General features: G+C 38.8%; 1 protein-coding gene across 1 annotated transcript; it reads left to right on the forward strand.

Annotated features, from left to right (window-relative positions):
- The first annotated feature begins 12,177 nt into the window (after nucleotides 1–12,177).
- Nucleotides 12,178–15,958, forward strand: LOC144715990 (Sec14p-like phosphatidylinositol transfer family protein). Its single transcript, XM_078590962.1, has 6 exons — nucleotides 12,178–12,413; nucleotides 13,882–14,140; nucleotides 14,218–14,254; nucleotides 14,350–14,455; nucleotides 15,331–15,441; nucleotides 15,536–15,958. Exons 1-6 carry the CDS (start codon nucleotides 12,297–12,299, stop codon nucleotides 15,650–15,652), a joined length of 747 nt encoding a protein of 248 aa, XP_078447088.1. The 5' UTR covers nucleotides 12,178–12,296; the 3' UTR covers nucleotides 15,653–15,958.
- The last annotated feature ends 3,601 nt before the right edge of the window (nucleotides 15,959–19,559 follow it).

Raw genomic sequence — 19,559 nt, forward strand, 5'->3', positions numbered from 1 at the left:
TAATGAGATCAAATCCAGTTTAAAATTTGATAATTAGTTACTTGGGTAAAATTAATGTGCATAATATTGCATATTTTTACATAATGATGATGTCATTCATCTCTAAGTCATTTTTCATCCCTCTCACCTTAGCTGAGGATAAAATTCGACCCATTATTGCAGGTAAGAGACTCTGTGATAACCTTTAAATATTATGAGGTGAAAAAAATTTGCATTGCAACTTGAAAGTGAAGAAAAACTGAGACATTTTGAACAGCTCTTTAGTAAACGGAATAAGTTAGAAGCTAAGTAGAATAATTACTTGAATGTGGGAATGTATTTGGAAGATTCAACCCAGTTTCAACGATTAAGGGGACAAAGGTAATCCCAGAGGAAACAAAACTCTTGAGGCATGATTATTATTTTAGTTACATTGGAAACACCGTAACCAGTTTTATGACAGATTATTTTGACAGTTGCTCTATTAAGTGATATTTTATGATGTGATCCTAGAATATAATTATAGGACATCATAAATATGACTAAATTTTAGCATAAAGATGAGCATTTTTGTACCCTCACATCATATAAGTTAAAACAAATTGAAAGTTCAAAACCGCGATAAAATAATAACATAAACTCCAATTCTTAAGAATATCAATAATATGCGAATGGTTACCCAAAAAATATTAGTTGACCATGATTGGGTATTAGAAATTTACATCTCTCTCCTTTTAACAAGGTTTCTTCCGGTTAGGCCCACATCTTAATTTGAGCATAACAACATATGGTCATGTACTTACTACATCTTGTGTGCTATAAAAAATAATAGAGTACTTCAAATATCATCTTATCTTGACATATCAAGTCAATTGATGCCTTGCATCAATGCAAGAAGAGTAAATCTTTTTGACTTAAGTGATATGTTCTCATGACAAATCCATGTAGATTTCCAAACCATATGGATTACATACTTGTTAATTACTGGGCGTAGGGTTGGAAACTAGGTACTCGTTGCCCAGCTACTTTATTGGGCCACCATCTTTTGAGCTACTTTCTTAAGTTTCTAGGTGATGGCAGAGGAAGTCTCTGACAGGACTTATCCTCTAACTAAAATTTTGAATACAGTGTTTGACAAAATCCCTGGTAGAATCATGACTAACAATATCTCTGACTATATCCCTTGTCAGCTCTGTGGGAGATAACACAAACAATCATTTCTTATTTCCATGACATATCATGTCTGACAATTAATATATCTTATTTGTGTTATTTTCAAGACTTTTAAGCTCTTTCAAGTGACATACATATTCTTTTGCAAGTTTAAATTTTTTAATGGGTTATCATACATTCAAAGGGGTCAGGATGTGTTGTCACATCCCATTTGGGCAACCTTGTACTCGTTGAGGTCTATATAGGGACCTCATTACTCCATGACGAACATTTAATACATTAAAATCCTTCTTGAAATTTTACATTCCTTGGGTTCTCGTCCATTGTGAGAGAGTTCTCTTGTGCTTGTGGTTTAAATGACTAAAATACTCATTACTATGGGCTGAGTACACAAATTTTTCTAGAACAAAAATCTTCATGGATTTTTGTGAACATTGAATGAACAGATAAGAAAGACGAGATGTGGCAATGTGAGGAGCCTGTTTTAGGGGGGTTTATGTAAAAAAATGGTAAAATCTTGATACCATAAATATTGGAGGATTTTTTTTGTAAAATTAACTCCGTTGATAATGAGGGTTTCATCTGCCTTTATAGATCAAATGCACTATTCTACAATGTCATTAAACCCTGAAAAGAAGAGAAGAACAATTGTACCTTATTGTCTAATACCCCACCCTTAATCTGCTTATGAACATTGTGGTCAATTGACAGTCCACTTGCGCGCAGAGGGAATCTTTGCTGACGCAGTCCACTTGATGACATGGCTCACTTGAGGATGTCTCTTGGGGTCTTCTGGCTTAATATTGAACCACTGTGGTTCTCCATTCAACATTCAAGTCATGGTCATCATGGTACCATCATTCCCATAATCATTCTCACAATCCTTGTCATGGTCGTACCTCCAGTCCATGCCATAGTCATACCTATGGTCCACACTAAGGTCCTATGTAAATGTCATCGTTGAGATTAACTCACATCAACACTTAGGTCTTATGCTGCAGCCATATCCCACTTTCAACTCTTGGTCAAAGCCAAAACATTTGACATGATCAACATTGTGGTCAATTGACAGACCCAAAATATGGCATGCAATCATACACATTTTAGAGTCATTTTGGGATCATTTTATGCGTACTATCTTCAAATTTACAAGAAATTTCTTCTCATGCACTAAATAGATAAAGTGTTAAAATAATGCATTTTAATGTTATTTTTACATAATTTAGAAGTGTAAGAATTTCTTAGTAAAAATATGTTTAAAAACATTGCAATTATTATGAGATTAATGCTCTATTCAGTATGTCACCTATCTTGCTGATGAGGTGAAGCCAAGATTGAAGAATAAAATAAAATAAAGGAAAAAGGAAGAAAGTATAGACACATAAAAGAATAAAATAAAATCTAAAGTGGCCAGGCTAAGGACAACACAGCGACACTCAAGCTAGCCACCAGCCAGCGAGCACACAACACTCAAGCCGGCCAGCAGCTGGAGAGCACCGCCACACATAAGCCAACTAGCCCACCAAGGCCACCTGAGAGGCCCAATAGAAGGCCTACAAACGCCCAGGGAGAAATTCATGCATGTGCGCGAGGTAAGTCTTTATTTATTTCAATCTACACTATTAGTTGACACTTTTAGAACATGAAGTGTTTTAAGAAATTTCAATAGATCCCAGTTTCTTTTTAGCTTCGTGCAGAGCTTGGCTGAGAAGGAACAAAGGAAGCATGACTGGGCTTCGAGCCTACCCGACACGAAACTCATTTCATTTCGGGCAATTTTAAATGACGGGATATGATCTCATCCATCCAATCTTACAGTTCATGGGGGCGAAGAGTTCCTTTCACAATTAATAAGTACTTACTTTCGATTGGTTGAGTTAACCCAGCTTCCATAATGCCTAGTGGAGAACAAACTGGTGGGAAAAAGCTGGAGATCATTAGAACCATTGGACGGTGAGATCTTATTCAGTTACTTAATCTTTTTTATTTCTATTTCCAGGTCTCTGATTGGTTGCCCCAAATGATGAGGATGACCTGACTCCATGAAGAACAGATCATGAGCGAGGAAAATGCTGATAAGGCAACCAGCGAGGCATTGTCATGGCGAGGACGGGGTGCACTGAAAGGGTCCACGACTGTAATTAAATCACAGCCATTGGACATATTATAATGGAGATATGACGGCCAGGGCCAGATTCGTCCATCTTCACCCCTGGTCGTTGAAGCCATCATCGGACAGTGGTTTTTGGGGGGGCGGGGTGCGCCAAGCCATCCGACAATTTGGGAGGATCCCCAGGACCGTCCCCCTCCATCCATGGCCCTGGGAGGCCCCTCCCATGCCGTTAAAGTGGCCCGTGGGCCCCTAATTTTCCCATCTTTCATCCATCCCTCTCAGAAATGACGGAGACCCCATTCAGCGGCGATGAAAGCAGGAGTGTGACACCCCTCCGACCACTCTTGGAGCTCCAGGCAGCTCTGAAGGAAGTCTGGAGTAGCCTAGATTCGTGCCAGATGGAGGAGAAGAACAAGAGAGACCACACATCAAAGCTAGGTAGTGGCGATCGGTGCCGTCACCCTTGTTCATCGAATCAGGGTGATTCAGGTGTCTATGATTTTTTCAGTTTTTATCTATGTTTTCATTTATCCTGGATGCTTGATTTCATTCACAAGTAGAGACCGATCAAGTTTCATCAAGATTCGTCACCGTGGCCTCTTTGGGGCATTTTATCAAACACTCGATATTTTTCTTGGGGTTTTCAAGAGTTTCCTAAGTTCCTATAGCTTCATATTATAAAAAAATCATATAAAAATATATCTAACCTTACTCTGACCTCTCTCAGGCATTCTGTCGAACACCGGAGAGGTATTCAACAGAACAACCCTCCTTTACCCGATTTTCTACAAAATACATAATAACTATATAAAGGTATAAAAAACATAAAAATACATATATCAACTATATAATAAATATTATAACTACATAAGGTATTCTCTGCAACTATAGGCCATTCCAAAAATATATATTTACTCCATACTATATAATTCTCACAAAGTGCCGTGAAAAGTTATTTAGAAAAGGTTAGCCTACCACAACTAATACATAATGGATTTTATAGCTGTATTTTTTCTGATTCATTACAGAAGGGATTACATCAATTCAGTAAGGAACATAATGAATATCCATCAATATATTTTCGTTCATAAGATGGTGGGCATTTGATAACAGTACATATCTATCATGGATACATCTGAATTAATCAAATGATGCATCTTATCTTTCATTTTATACATAATGATTATTATATTTCATATTCTCATCATTATGATTGTTAAGTGCAGTTTTGTTGTAAGATAACTTAATAAAAATATTATAAATTAAAGTGGATCCCAAAATTAGTTTTGAATATTCTATGATATTATGGTTTTTCTAGACTTTAAGGAATTTTCCAGATTTTTGGCTCTTATTTCACAGATAAATTTTCTATCTAAGTCTATATATAAATATTTAATATAATGATTTAATGAATGTATGACTTACCTGGTTCAAGATTAGGTTTAGTGGATTAGCTTATGGGATGACAAGTCAAAACATAGGACTGAGCCTTAGAAACATGGTATTGAATAGACGACAGGCTGATAGATCATGGATCATTAGGGTGGACCGGGCAGCATGCTCATAGAGACCAGTAGACCATGGGCACATACACAGTGCAATCTGGGTTGCCTGTGCAGACACGGCTGGGAAAGATGCAGAAATCATTTGAGTTGACTTAGCTTGGGCTAACTCAAATATGAATCCAGTAAATGTGGGCAAGTGGCCAAGATTCATAGGGTGAGGATAGTGCCATACACACAAAAACACAACTAATCCCCTCCATGATCAAGGAATATAACAATAATATATTTTTCTTTAGACTGAAATGTATGTCCCTATTTCATTCTCACCATAGTGATACTAAATATTTTAAGTGGACCTTTTAAACATCTACACTGAGTCAGATAAATATTTTTATTTGTGGAAAACTGAGATCCATACTTCTTGAAGGAAATTCGACATGCACTCATGCTCAATGAGGGAGATATTTGAGGTTGAATAAAATGTCATGCATCATTGTTGAATCGGTTATAGTTCATATCCAGTGTTGATCCATTAAATTTTAAAGGGAAAAAACTTTATTTTTATTTTTAACCCACTTATTATCATTTTTGAATCATATTTTAGATTAAAACATATTATATTAGATGCTAATTCAATATTTTCTGTTATTTCAATCCTTTCTAGTTTTAAAACTTTCAAGCAATTGAAATACCTTCAATCTCATGGTATGTTATGGTTTCTTGATATACAAATCTTCCTTTTTAAAGAACAAAACTTAAATGGTGCATCCAAAAAAGATTGAAGTTGATCAAATCTCTCTTTGGACGACCAAAACTCATCATTAAACATAATTTGGATTTTCAAAAATATTTTGTTTGCTAGAAATTTAAACAATAGTTTATATAAAACTGAAATAATGAAAATATCCCCCCATAAAATGTGTATCCCATAAATGAAGTTAAAGAATTTTTTAAACAGGTTTTTTTAATTTATGATATTATTCAATATTCATTTCAAGAGACTCAAAGGCAATATGAGATTAAATAAGCTATCTATAAGATCTGTACTTTGGGCAGGTATTAGTTTCCAGAAAAAGATAAGATAAGGAAATGGTATCCACCCAGCTTTGGAAGCCTAGTATCAGTGTATAACACTATTAGATGAATTTAAATGGCGAAACGAGGAGAATTTTGATTTGTGATTTGTATTCTTTCTCCCCATTCAAGAATACTTTTAGGATTAACAATGAGAGCGATGAAAAAGATTAAAGGGATTACGAAGGACAATAAATGAGGAATATAGTTTTTTAAATCAAATTTGTTGTATACATTAAGTTACTATACTATATATATAATAAATATTTTACTCCAAATGTTTGACTTAACCTTCATAAACCAATTAAGTATGGTAGACATAGGCATTGAGTTTCAAATATCTAATTTTTAGCTTCTCATCAGCATGGTTCCAATCAGTAGCTATAAAGTCATAATTGTCGCAACTAAGTCAATAGAAGTCAATGGAGATTGACAAATGACACATGTTATGTAAACTCTGATGGATTAGATCATCACGAACTTCAAGAAGAGCCCTACCTTTGTGATAAGAGGTGTTGCTTCCCAAAGGATGTGGCCTAAGCGGGGAGGAGGGGGAGGGTTTGAATGCCTACTTCATACCATTTGGTGAAGATAAAACATCATACATGAAGGTAAATGTATATTAGATAGTAAAGTAACCCATTTTATTATCAATTCTACTATTGATCACATGATCGTTCATTCAAACCTTAACCAAAAGTTTCTAAAATATGACACATGATTCATGAGCGCACTTATACAGGCATATGATGCTTTTAAATTTGAACAATTGACTTTTATATCTTAAAATATTTCAGTTCTAGGCATTTATCATCATTCTGAGTTGATAAACTAAGTTGGATTAGCTTATCAAAAATGCAAATTAACACAATGATTTTAATGGTGGTATATAACATACTGGTGACATAATAATTCAAAGTCCGTTTAAAATAAACAGTTAACCTTTAGGAGTCAAAGACAGATTTTTGAATTGGACTAATATTTTTTTGAAGCAAATATATATTTTCAAACATATCATCTATCCTTATAAATTCTATCATTCTTTCCTGATAATATTTTGATCATGGTTTGGAGATCAAACTCAACATGTTAAGTTGCCAGAGATCAATCTTCGATAAAAGCGGTTAGAATATACTAAGATAAAATTTTTATTTAATGAGGAGTGTCAACAAATACTATTTTCACTCCCATCACCATTACTCTGAATTCTTAAGTTTTGAACTCCATTCAATCATTGCATTATTAAATATCTCAGTTGACTTATATTTATGTTTAATTATCATGATAATTCATAATCTCTAAATACTGAAATCTAGAATCATAATCTGCATGTGTACCTGGTGTCAGCTGTTATGTATTATTGTGATCGTCATGAACGCTTGGGTGGCTTGAGTTTTGTGTGATTTATGGTGTGGGTTGTGTAATTTACAGTGTGTTTTGAATAGCTCTCCTTTAATTTTTTTTAGTTCAAATCTGTATATCATAATCGAGGAACTTATATATTTATTTTGGTTCAATTTTGGAAATTACATGAATTTTAAGTCTGTCTATATTTCAAACATTTATAGTAACGATATTTCCTAAGTTCGTACTTTCTATAGCGATGTATTGTAAAAAATAATTTAAAATTTACTAAGATGTATGCTATGACAAAATATTTAATTATTTTAAAATATTTTATTTCAACTTTTAATGCATATTAATTTATGATTATTTTATAACACAATACACTATTAATGGAGTATTATTCCAGAGTAAACTGGTCAGCAACATGTCTTTGTGAAAATTATGAAGCCAATACTCTATTGTAGCTACTTGAACAAATCCGCATATTACCTTAGTGTTAAAATTTGATTAAAATCATGTTTGCCTATGTATGGGAAGAGATTCAAAACATCCCAAACCCGAAAATCATGTTTGCCTATGTATACTTTTCCTAATGATTATTCAATTTTATACTAAATTATTTTTTTTAATTAAAATTTTCTTTGATATGCACGTGAAAATACATTGTTTTAGGAGACTTGTAACAACAACGCATATATTAAATATTTTCATGGCTTTGTTGGATTGAAGATTTCGGTTGTTGTCATTGTGTTGATGACTGTTGAACTTGGCCACGCTGCTTTTCAATTTTATACTAAAATCATCTTATCCATATCATTGATTAGGAATGATACAAAATAAATTTTTAAAAATTTGTAAGAATATAAATTTATGATTCATACCTGATCAGCAATGCTCAAATGAACAATGTCTCAAGAGAGCAGTGAGATGAGAGGATAATAGAGATAGAGACAGAAACCAAGAGACAAACAGACCTACAAGCTTTCCCTACTTTGGTCCAGGCGGACCTACACGTCATAGCTTGCTGCTTATGCAACCCCAGATTTGAAAAAAAATAAAAGATCAAATACAGTCTTAAAGGTTGAAACCCTCCTTTTACTCAATTTATGCCTTTATTCTTGGTCTTGACTCACATAGGTCAAGACAACTTGTACCAACCTTGAAGTTGGTTTGACATTTTGTTCTATGGAGAGGCCCTTAGGATCCTTTCATAATGACACCAAAGTCTTCTGTGATGGGGAAACAGAAGCCTTTTCAACAAATCTTTATTTTTTGGTAGAAGATTTTCTCACATATCTTTCAGGTAATCTTGCCAGTATTAATATTCTTTGACCGGTGATCGCCGATATGATATATTATGGTTCACAACCTTGAGAATTCTTGATTCAGAGGGTATAAAGATTTGCGGCTCAATAAAGAGGTAGCTCTGTTTTTAATGCAAATATCCTAGTATAGTCAACTTTTTTTGGGGGAGGCTTGATTAGGAAGGAGATTAGTGTCCTCCCTTTCTTGTCTCTCTAATTGTTTCTTTCCCCAGTGTACTATTTAATTGAGTCTTGATATTTTTAATTTACTTAGCCTGATGGCCATACAACCGTTTAGATCATTTTACTTCTCCTATCTTTCTTCCTAATTTTCTCTGTCAAGCCCTATCCTGACTTGATTTAATGTTTTTATTAAGGCCTGTAACGTACATGTTTAAATAAGCCAATATGTTTAAATAAGAAAAAATGTCACCAATCAGTAGCCCACTGTCTCAAGTAAGGACATGATGATCCATCAGATTCTTTATCAAAAATTATTCAGCAAATTATTTTTGTCTCTAAAAATAACACTTGTTAACCGTCTCTCTCAATCTCTCTCTAAATTCCCATCTACACTCTCGCTTAAAAGAAAAAATTGATCTATCATACATTTTTAGCATCAGCGCTGTGCAACGTCTGTTTCCCATGCTAAGAGCTAAAATGCATCCCTCTCTCTAAATTCTTAATGATGTTCTCTCTCTAAATTCCATAACATCTCTCTTTCAAATCATTAACATTTTTATTGTTTTAAATTTTTTTCTTCTCTCTCTATCTCTTACTCCAGCTGTCAATCTACCTAACAATATCTAACCGAATCCATCTAAAGATCACCCACCATCCGGAAAATCATCTTTCATGATATCTCTCTCTACCTCTCTCTATCTCTATTCCTAATTCAATTTATTTATTGGTAGCCCACATGCCTGAATTCCCACCGCAGCAATAGAGGGGGCAGCTCTGAGAAAATGCTATTTCAAGCTCTTTATCTCTCCCTGTCTCCACCTTTATCTATCTCTCTCTCTATAATTTTATCTCTATCTCCATCTTTATCTATCTCTCTCTCTCTCTATAATTTTATCTCTATCTCCATCTTTATCTATCTCTCTCTCTCTCTATCTCTTTCTCTCTGTCTCCATCTCTATCTATCTCTATCAATCTCTCTCTATCTCTTTCTCTCTGTGTCCATATCTATCTATCTCTCTTTCTATCTCTTTCTCGTTGTCTCCATCTTTATCTATCTCTCTCTCTTCTCTAAGCCAGCCCATTTTAATGGACCAGCCAAGGGGATATTTTACTCATTTATGTCATTCCATTAACCATATTTTGTCGCCTTGTTGATGGCCGTCCATTCAGACTTTCATTAGCTGCAGAATATTATTAATATAATTGTAGCATTACTGTCAAAATAACTATTTTTATGTTCTCCCGTAATATTGCGTTATTATATATGCATTTATGAAGGCCGGCCGTTGAATAAGGAAACGCAGTCCTGCCGTGACAAGTAAAATATTTCTCTCCAATAAGAGCTTGACACGTCTCAATATTGACTTATAAGAGAGAAAGATAGAGAGAGATTGGGCAATAAATGAGGTGGAAAGATAGAGAGAGAAAGATAAAGATAGAGAGAGTGGGCAATGAGAGAGATAGAGAGATGGAGAGAATAGGTAAAGAGAGAGTGGCGGAGATATAGAGGAGAAAGATAGAGATAGAGAGAAAGTGGGCAATGGGGGAGATATATAGAGAGAGAAAGATGGAGATAGAGAGAGAGTGGGTAATAAGAGAGGTGGACAAATAGAGAGCGAATTTGCAAAGGGAGTGGCGGAGAGATAGAGATAGAGAGAGAAAGATGGAGATAGAGGGAAAGAGGCTAAGAGGTTGTGTGAATGGGGAAGCGACGGGTAGAGAGAGAACGAGTGGATGAGAGAGGGTGAGAGAAGAGAGCAAAAAATAGAGAGAGAATGTGAGAGAAGAGAGCAAAAAGATGGAGAAAGATAGAGAGAGAATGTGAGAGAAAACTGAAGAGAGCAAACTAAAGAGAGAGAATGTGAGAGAAGAGAGCAAACTAAAGAGAGAGAATGTGGGAGAAGAGAGCAAAATATAGAGCGAGAATGTGAGAGAAGAGAGCAAAATAAACAGAGGGAGAAGGAAACGCGCTTAACGAGATAGATAGAGAGAGTAGAGCCAAAGTACGAGAATAAATAGATCTCATTTAGAATTCTTTCTCCTCTCCCTTTTATCGCAGTCTGAGAGATAAAGGTTTGACCAACTTAGAGAGGGAGAGAGAGACATTTCGCAAGAAAAAGTGGAGAGAGAAAGAGAGAATTTCGTTTCAGAAGACCCATCAGTCTCAAGAAAGTTCTAAGAAAGAGATAGTGGAAGACACCAAGCTAGAGAGAGAAAGAGAAATAAAAGAAGGGGAAAGAGAGAGAGAGGTGTTATCTTCCTCGTGGAAGAACTGGAGACAGTAGTTCTCTCTCTATCTCTCTCTCCTCTCTCTTCCCTCTCCAAGTATTTCTCTCTCTCCACTCTCCCACTCTCTCTCTACAATCCCCAACTCTCTCCACTCTGTAAGTCTCTCTCCTCTCTCCCTTCTCTAAGTCTCTCCCCTCTCTCTCCCCCTCCAATTCTCTTTCCTCTCTCTTTCCCTCTCCTCTCTCCAGCTCTCTCTCTCTCTCTCTGCACTCTCTAACTCTCGCTCTCTCCATTCTCTGACTCTCTCTCCCCTCTCCAAACTCTATCTCTCTCTCTCTTTCCCCAAACTCTATCTCTCTCTCTCTCTCCATTCTCCAACTCTCCAAACTCTATCTCTCTCTCTCTCCATTCTCCAACTCTCCAAACTCTATCTCTCTCTCATCCATTCTCCAACTCTCCAAACTCTATTTCTCTCTCTCTCTCTCTCCTTTCTCCCACTCTCCACACTCTATCTCTCTCTCTCTCTCTCTCTCTCCATTCTCCCACTCTCCAACCTCTATTTCTCTCTCTCTCTCTCTCCATTCTCCAACTCTCCAAACTCTATTTCTCTCTCTCTCTCTCTCTCTCTCCATTCTCCAACTCTCCAAACTCTCTCTATCTCTCTCTATTTCCATTCTCCAACTCACCCAACTCTATCTCTCTCTCTCTCTCTCTCTCTCTCTCTCTCTCTCTTACCCCTCTCCAAACTCTATCTCTCTCTCTCTCACCCCTCTCCAAACTCTATCTCTCTCTCTTACCCCTCTCCAAACTCTATCTATCTCTCTCTCTTACCCCTCTCCAAACTCTATCTCTCTCTCTCTCTTACCCCTCTCCAAACTCTATCACTCTCTCTCTTAACCCTCGCCAAACTCTCTCTCTCTCTCTCTCTCTTACCCCTCTCCAAACTCTATCTCTCTCTCTCTCTTACCCCTCTCCAAACTCTATCTCTCTCTCCATTCTCCAACACACTCTCTCTCCACTCTCCAACTCCTCTTTCTCTCCCCTCACCAAACTCTTTCTCTCTCTCCATTATCCAATTATCTCTCTCTCTCTCTCTCTCTCTGTGTCTCCACTCTCCATCTCTCTCTCCTCTCTCCAAGTCTCTCTCTCTCTCTCTCTGTCTCCACTCTGGCACTCTCTAACTCTCTCTCCTCTCTCCATGTCTCATTGGCTTTCTGTCTCCAAGTCTTTCTCTCTCTACTGGTTAGAGAAGACACAGGCAGTCTCCGTCGGAGTAACTACGGGGGGGCCTCCCCGCTCCAACCTCCTCCTTCCTGTGGACGGTTTAAAATACCAGCGGGGCCTGCGATTTTGAAATCTCGCACTCTTCCTCTACTGCATTTCTCCGCCATGGCGGAACTCGGCTTCGCCAGGATGGAGGGCAAGGCCGGCTGGAACGGATCGCCCGAGAGGAAGAAGGTCTCCTTGATGCGCAAGCGCGTCGAGATGGAGGATCCCGACGCCAAGGTCTCGCCTCTGTCTCCAACACCCCTTCAAAATTCATCGCTCTTTCGCGATCCGGAGTTCAATCTTTGATTCCTGCTCGAAATTGAGATTTCCGTTGCTCCATCTTTGATTTCGGCTCGGATTCGATCCGGAGTACAATTTTTTATTTCGGCTCGACTTTGAGATTTCCGTTGCTCGATCTTTGGTTTCGGCTCCAATTTGAGATTTCCGTTGCTCGATCTTTGATTTCGGCTCGGATACGATCCGGAGCGCGATCTTTGATTTTGGCTCGAATTTGAGGTTTTCGTTGTTTGTTGTTCCTGGATCGTATCTCGACACGATCCGGAGTACGATATTTGACTCCGGCTCGAATTTGTGGTTTTTGTTGTTTGTTGTTCCTGGTTCGTATTTCGATTGATAACGTGATTTTGGATTCCTTCTCGATCGCGATCTAGAGCTCGATGTTTGATTTCGGCTCGTTGCTTGTTATTGCCGATTCGCTACGTGATTTCAAATTCTGTCTCGATCGCCATCTAGAGATCAATCTTTGATTTCGGTTTGAAATCGTGAATGCAGTTGTTTGTTGCTCATGATTCGTACCTGGAGTAATAACGTGATTTTGGATTCCTACCTCGATCGCGATCTGGATTCCGGCTCGAGATTGAGAATTCTGTTGCTTGTTGTTGCCGATTCGTAGCTCGACTCACGACGTCATTCCAAATTCTGTCTCGGTCGCGATCTAGAACTCGATCTTTGATTTTCGGCTCGAATTTTAAATTTCCGTTGCTTGTCGTTGCCGAATCGTAGCTCGATTTACAACGTGATTTCAATTTCTGTCTCGATCGCGATCCGGAGATCGATCTCCGATTTCGGTTTGAAATTGAGATTCAGTTGTTTGTTGTTCCTGATTCGTACCTCTAGTAATAACGTGATTTAGGACTCCGTCTCTATCGCGATCCGCAGCTCGAACTCTGATTTTGGTTTTGAATTGAGATTGCAGTTGTTTGTTGTTTCTGATTCGTTCCTAGAGTGATAACGTGATTTCGGACTCCGTCTCTACTGCGATCCAGAGATCGATCTCTGATTTCGGCTCAAATCTGAGATTTCTCGCTGTCGATCCTGATTGATTCGTCGATTTACCACACGATTTTCCTTTTCGTTCACGATACGGACCTCGATCTATGATTCCCTTCTCGAAGTAGAAATTTCGGTTGTTGATTCTGATTCATATCTCGATCTGTATCGCAGATCTTAAATTCCTCCTCGATTCCGCCTGAAATCCGAGATTTTCTTTCCATGTTGATCCTAATTCATACCTCGGTCTCCGGATTGCGGCTCCCCAATCGAGACCTGGCTTCGATCTCAGATTTCCACGACGGAATCGCGATTTACGAGCCTTTTTCGATAAGAAGTTGAAGATCTGGATCTGTACTTTGGATCGTGAATAGAAACTGACGCGATCGACGAACTGTCGAACTGGTATTGGCAGGCGGTGGACGATCTGATGCTAAGGAGGTTCCTGCGGGCGCGAGATTTGGACATCGCCAAGGGATCCGCCATGTTCTTGAAGTACTTCAAATGGCGGAAGACGCAAGTCCCGCGGGGATTCATCTGCGAGGCAGACGTCCAGAACGAACTCTCCCAAAACAAGCTCTTCTCGCAGGGCTTCGACAAGGCCGGCAATCCCATCGGCGTCATCTTCGGCGGCCGCCATGACTACTCCACCAGGAACATCGACGAATTCCGCCGTGAGATTCAAAGAAATCCCGACGGCGATCCAAGATTCAAAACTTTGCCGGTCTCTGATTCGATGCGTGATTTGCAGGCGTCGTCGTCTTCGGCCTGGACAAGTTGATCGCCAGGTGCGTCCGTGCGTGATCCTCCGATTGAGGAGGGGTTTTGGTGTCGTGATCTTCGCGATCGGGGAGTGAATTTTCTTGCGGTGTTCTTGCCGTAGGATGCCGCCGGAGAAGGAGAAGTTCGTTTTCATCGCAGATATCAAGGGCTGGTGCTATGCCAATTCTGACATCCGCGCGTACCTCGCTGCGCTGGAGATCATGCAGGTTCTTCCAAATTCTTCTTTTTTTGGGGAATAATGCAACTCGATTCGCCGATTTTTTCGATCTCTCCGCTTTCGGAAGAACTCCGATCGATTTACCGATGGCTTTTAAATCAACAATTTTCAAGAACACCGATCGATTTTGCCGTTGATTTGAATTGTACAATTTCTCAAGACCACCGATCTATTCGCCGATTGATTTTAAAATCCATAAATTCTCAAGAACATCGATCGATTCTACTGTTTCTATAATCTCTCCACTCCCGCAGGAACACCGATCGATTTGCCTATTGATTAAAAATCTACAATTTCGTAAAACACCGATCGATTCGGAGGTTTATCTGAACTCTCCATTTCCGCCGGAACACGGATCGATTCGCAGATTGATTTAAAATCTACAATTTCGCAAGAACAACAATCGGCTCGCCGATTGATTTAAAATCAACAATTTCGCAAGAACAACAAGCGATTCGCCGATTGATTAAAAATCAACAATTTCGCAAGAACAACAAGCGATTCGCCGATTGATTTAAAATCTACAATTTCGCAAGAACACCAATCGGTTTGTCGACAGATGGAAATATCGTTTGGCCGATGCATCTACGATTGCATTTCCGCAAGAACGCAAATCAGTTCACTATTCACGCAGGAACACCGATCAATTCGTCGACGGATCGACACTCTTTAAATCCAAACTCTCCGTTTCCGCAAGGACACGGATCGATTTGCCGATATTTTCGGAATTTCGACTCTCCTGTAGATTAACTTCTCCATTTCCCAAATAACACCGATGCATAAGCTGATAGATCAAAATTTCGATCCGCCGATTGGATTGCGAATTTCAATTTCTCTGACAGATCGAAATCGAAAACTCTGCAGAATTATTATCCGGAGAGGCTGAAGAAGGTGTTCATGGTGCACGTGCCGTCCATGTTCTTGAGGGCGTGGAAGATCATCTACCCCTTCATCGACGATAACACGAAACAAAAGGCAAGGAAAAAGAAAGAAAAACAAAAAAATAAGAATAAAACGACCCAACCTCGATTTATTTTCGATTAACCGAAAATGCGAATTTTTCGGGCAGTACGTGTTCGTGGACGACAAGAACTTGAAGGCGACGCTGCTGGAGGAGATCGACGAGAGCCAACTCCCGGAAATCTACGGCGGCAAACTCCCGCTGGTTCCAGTTCAAGACACGTGAAGAACATGAACCGAGGAAAGCAATGGGAGGTGAGTTTCTCTCTCTTACTCTCTATTACTCATTTTCCCTCTCTAGATCTGAGTGGGCCCAGGGAGAGCCGCCTAATACATTACCTAATCCATGTCCTGTTTATGTCATTGACCCTCCTAGTGAGAGATAGTGAGAGTGCAACAGCTCCAGTGAGCATTATAGTGAGAGAATGTTTTCTCTCTCTTTAATTATAGGTATGTGTGTGTGACAGATTCATAGAGATTGGGTCTCCTGATCTGAGTCTGTTTTATTATCTAGAGCCTAATAATTGCTCCATTGAATCTTCTTTTGAAAGAGAGAAAGAAGTGGACTGTGATAGAGATTGTGAGGTGAGGTTTGGATTTTCAACTTCCCCTAGCATAGCCAGCTGAGCTTCTGCTCAGCGTGCCGCAACTGACATGCTTACGCAGCGAACATGCCACAATTGAATTCAGGAATACGCCGGTTAGACATGGGTGTCATGTTTTGTTCGTTTAAAACGAACAAAAAATTCGATCAAAAGAACCGGACAGGGCCCTGTTCGTTGTTCTGTTCTTTTTTTGTGTAAAAATTAGAACAGATGTTCGAACAATTCGCACAATCCGAACGAAATTCGCACACTGCGCACAAACTTCGCATAGTGCATGGAATTTGCTCAAATTCGTACAGTTAGAACAAATCGCACAATCCAAAACACACAAAGAGAACAAAATTTGCACACGGCAACAAAATTCGCACAAAATTCTAAAATTATTAAAATCTGTACAAACTGAGACAAAATTGCACTGAATTTGCATAATTAAATCTAACTCTCTGGGAAGAATATTTATAGTATTTTTTTTGTTACTAAGAGTGGATGTTGAGTAACATTAACATTAAGTAAATAATATTAGTAATTCAAATGATCCTAATAACAAGTTTTTAATGGGCATGTATTGTCTTACGTGATAATGTTAAGGTTGGCATATGTTCATGACTTCATGTTTATGAATCCCTCCTGTCAATTATCAATTGTTGGGTATCCTGATGAGATTGACTTAAACTTTCAAATTGACTTGTTGAGGAAGCATAGAATCGAAGCCTTGATTGGTGCACTTTGGTTAAAGGCCAATGGAACAAAACTGAAAATGTTTCACAAATCCTCTTCCAATTATTTAGTGATGACTATTCTCAAGGACTTCCACGATCATGTATACTGTTGATGGATTTGAATAATTTTTATTTATGTGTTGTTTAGGCATATTGTATTTCAACATAAAGAAATATATGCAGTCACGTGCGAGGTGGCATTATAGGACCACATGTAATGCATAGACATATTTTAAATAATCACCATTATACATCATACAAAAAATTATTCTCAGGAGGGCTAAAGTAAAATTCCTGAATCAGGAATTGTAATAATCTAATACAGAGTAAAATTCCTAGAATGTGAGCTCTTATTAAAGAAAGCATAATCAATTCTCCATTAAGGCAAGTGAGGCCATCCCAAGAGGGCTAAAGAATCTAATGCAGATGCCCCATTGTTGGCTATAACCCAGAATAATCTAGATGTTGGAGGCGATGATCATCGTTCCTTGAATCTCCCTCGTCGTCCGTAAGAATATCTGCAAATGGGATCCAAAAATTAAAACGAGGCAGACAATAAGAAGGGTTAATGACCAGATGAAAGAAATGAACCATAAGTGATGGAGGACCATCTTGTGGATCAAGCCTCAACCCGTCATCAGCCACGTCGCGGAGCCGGAATCGACGTGAAGAATCTATACTTACATTATCAGGTTTGAGAAGCGGCATCGTTGTCTCGCTTTGTGTCATGTGCCTTTATGTAATTTTCTTTTTTCGTTGTTGTTGGATTGTCGGGAGGCCCCTCTTGCATTGTTGGATTGTCAGCCTCCTGCATGCATTTTTTTATTTTATTTTAGTGCCATCTTTTGGGGGAGGAAATCCATGTTGAACTTCTTCTCCCCCTAAAGAGCCCTTTTAAGGGGAAGCCCAATAAGCTTTCCCCGTAAAAGGGGGTCCAATTGGGCCACCCACATCTGCTGCTTCCCTTTTATAAGAGGGGGAGGAGTGGACGTGGGAGCAGTCAGGCTTAGTCATTGTAAAACAATTCCAGATCTTAATATTTTTTTGGCAGTTATTTTTTCAATTGTGCTTGTTTCTGAAGAAGAAGAAGAAGTCCTCGATGAAAAAGAGGAAGAATAGATTGTAGGAGAAATCAAAAAGCAAGAAAACGGAGAAGAACTCGCGGTCACCAACAGGATCATATTCCTGGCTATCTTCATCAATCAGAATCTTGTACCTTCCAGGATTTCCTTTGGTGTTGCCAGTGTTGATACATGGCTTCTAGCGATCGTTTGATCCCTCACACTTCCTCCTTGCCAATTTCCTGGTGTTGCATCACGCGACGCCATCGCTCCGTCACCGGAAATCACACCATCGCTTGCGAGCATTTTTTAGCCCTCCCCACCCGATCGACGACCCATCGGCTGCTGATATTGCATGGTGAAAAGAAAAAAAACTCTCCTCAAACATCTCTATGACTCGCTAGTGATGAATGCGCCGCCCCCTTGTCATCGCTCGACTGTCCTGGATTTTCTTCCGCTGGCTGCGGCGCTGCTATTTCTTCTACAGTATCGTTAGTATCACTGCCCCTCTCGCGCGATCATCCTAGCAACCATCCCTTGCGGTGGAATTCAAGCTGACTGTGGCATTTCTTGTCGTTGACTCCTGTTTCTTGAATGCTTCATCATGCCACCGAAGATAATCCATGCCGACGGTCTGTGCCGAAGCCTAAATTTCTCTTCAATTGTGAATTCAGAGCTTATTGTAGTCCTGTTGAACAGACGTGTCTGGTCGAGGGCATTGTGCGTTCCATCTACATCTAAGGCCCAAAAAGTCTCTATCGCTTACTACGCTGACATTGGGTGCTTCCCATCTGACCGGAGACGATTTGGTTGCTTCAAAGATGAATTCAGCCTGATCTTGACCTGCTCATTCTGTGACAACCGGGCTCTGCATTGTGCGCCAGTCCAAGTCAACAGGGCTGCATAGAGCAGGCTCCCTGCCTGGAGTGAACGGTGACGGGTTGCAAAATCTACAGGATTTAGCCACCGCCATTGTGATAGGATATTTTCTTTAAAGGTATTGGATTAGCTCGTTCACGTCGACGGTGTGGAAATTATTGGACGAGGAACGTCCTCCAGCATGTTGATCCCTTGTAGCCGATTACATGGATCATTGGGAGCTCGATCGTGACAAAAACCCATCACGTGTTGTCCAATTGAGCTACGTCTTGGATCATTCAAGGACTGACATACTTCTTGTTATTATTATTATTATTATTTTCTCAAAATCATATTATTATTCCACATCATTAATATCACATTTAGTGACTATTCTCTAGATGTGACACGAAGTGTCAATTCCGACCGTTGTGTTACATCAATAAGAAAGATTAAGAAATGGGGTATGGAATCTTAAAGACCTGATGAAGTGGGGAAGCTTTCAAAGGCACCTATAGAGTTTGAATTGTCATTTAAAAATAGATTCTTTGTGATGTTCCCATTTAAGATATTATTCCACTTAATTATTATTATTATTTTCTCGCTCAATTAATTTAATTGAGAGAGAAACTCTTTTAATACTGGTAAAATAAATGTTTTTCTTGAGAAATTAATGTGAAATCAGTGAACAGAAATAATTTGAGTCATCGGCAAGGCATTTAAAAATGATGAGAAGAAAGAATCACAGTCATTGAACATGAGTTAAATCCAGTGAAAAAAGAACACAAATCATAAAAAAGAAAGAATTTGTTCAATGATGAGAAAAAATACAATTCAGTGGAAAGATAATGAATAAGAGAAGAGTGAAAAAAGGTTGACCCACAATCATC

This window comes from Wolffia australiana, chromosome 20 (genome assembly GCF_029677425.1).
Source record: "Wolffia australiana isolate 7733 chromosome 20, ASM2967742v1".
Classification (NCBI taxonomy): Eukaryota; Viridiplantae; Streptophyta; class Magnoliopsida; order Alismatales; family Araceae; genus Wolffia; species Wolffia australiana.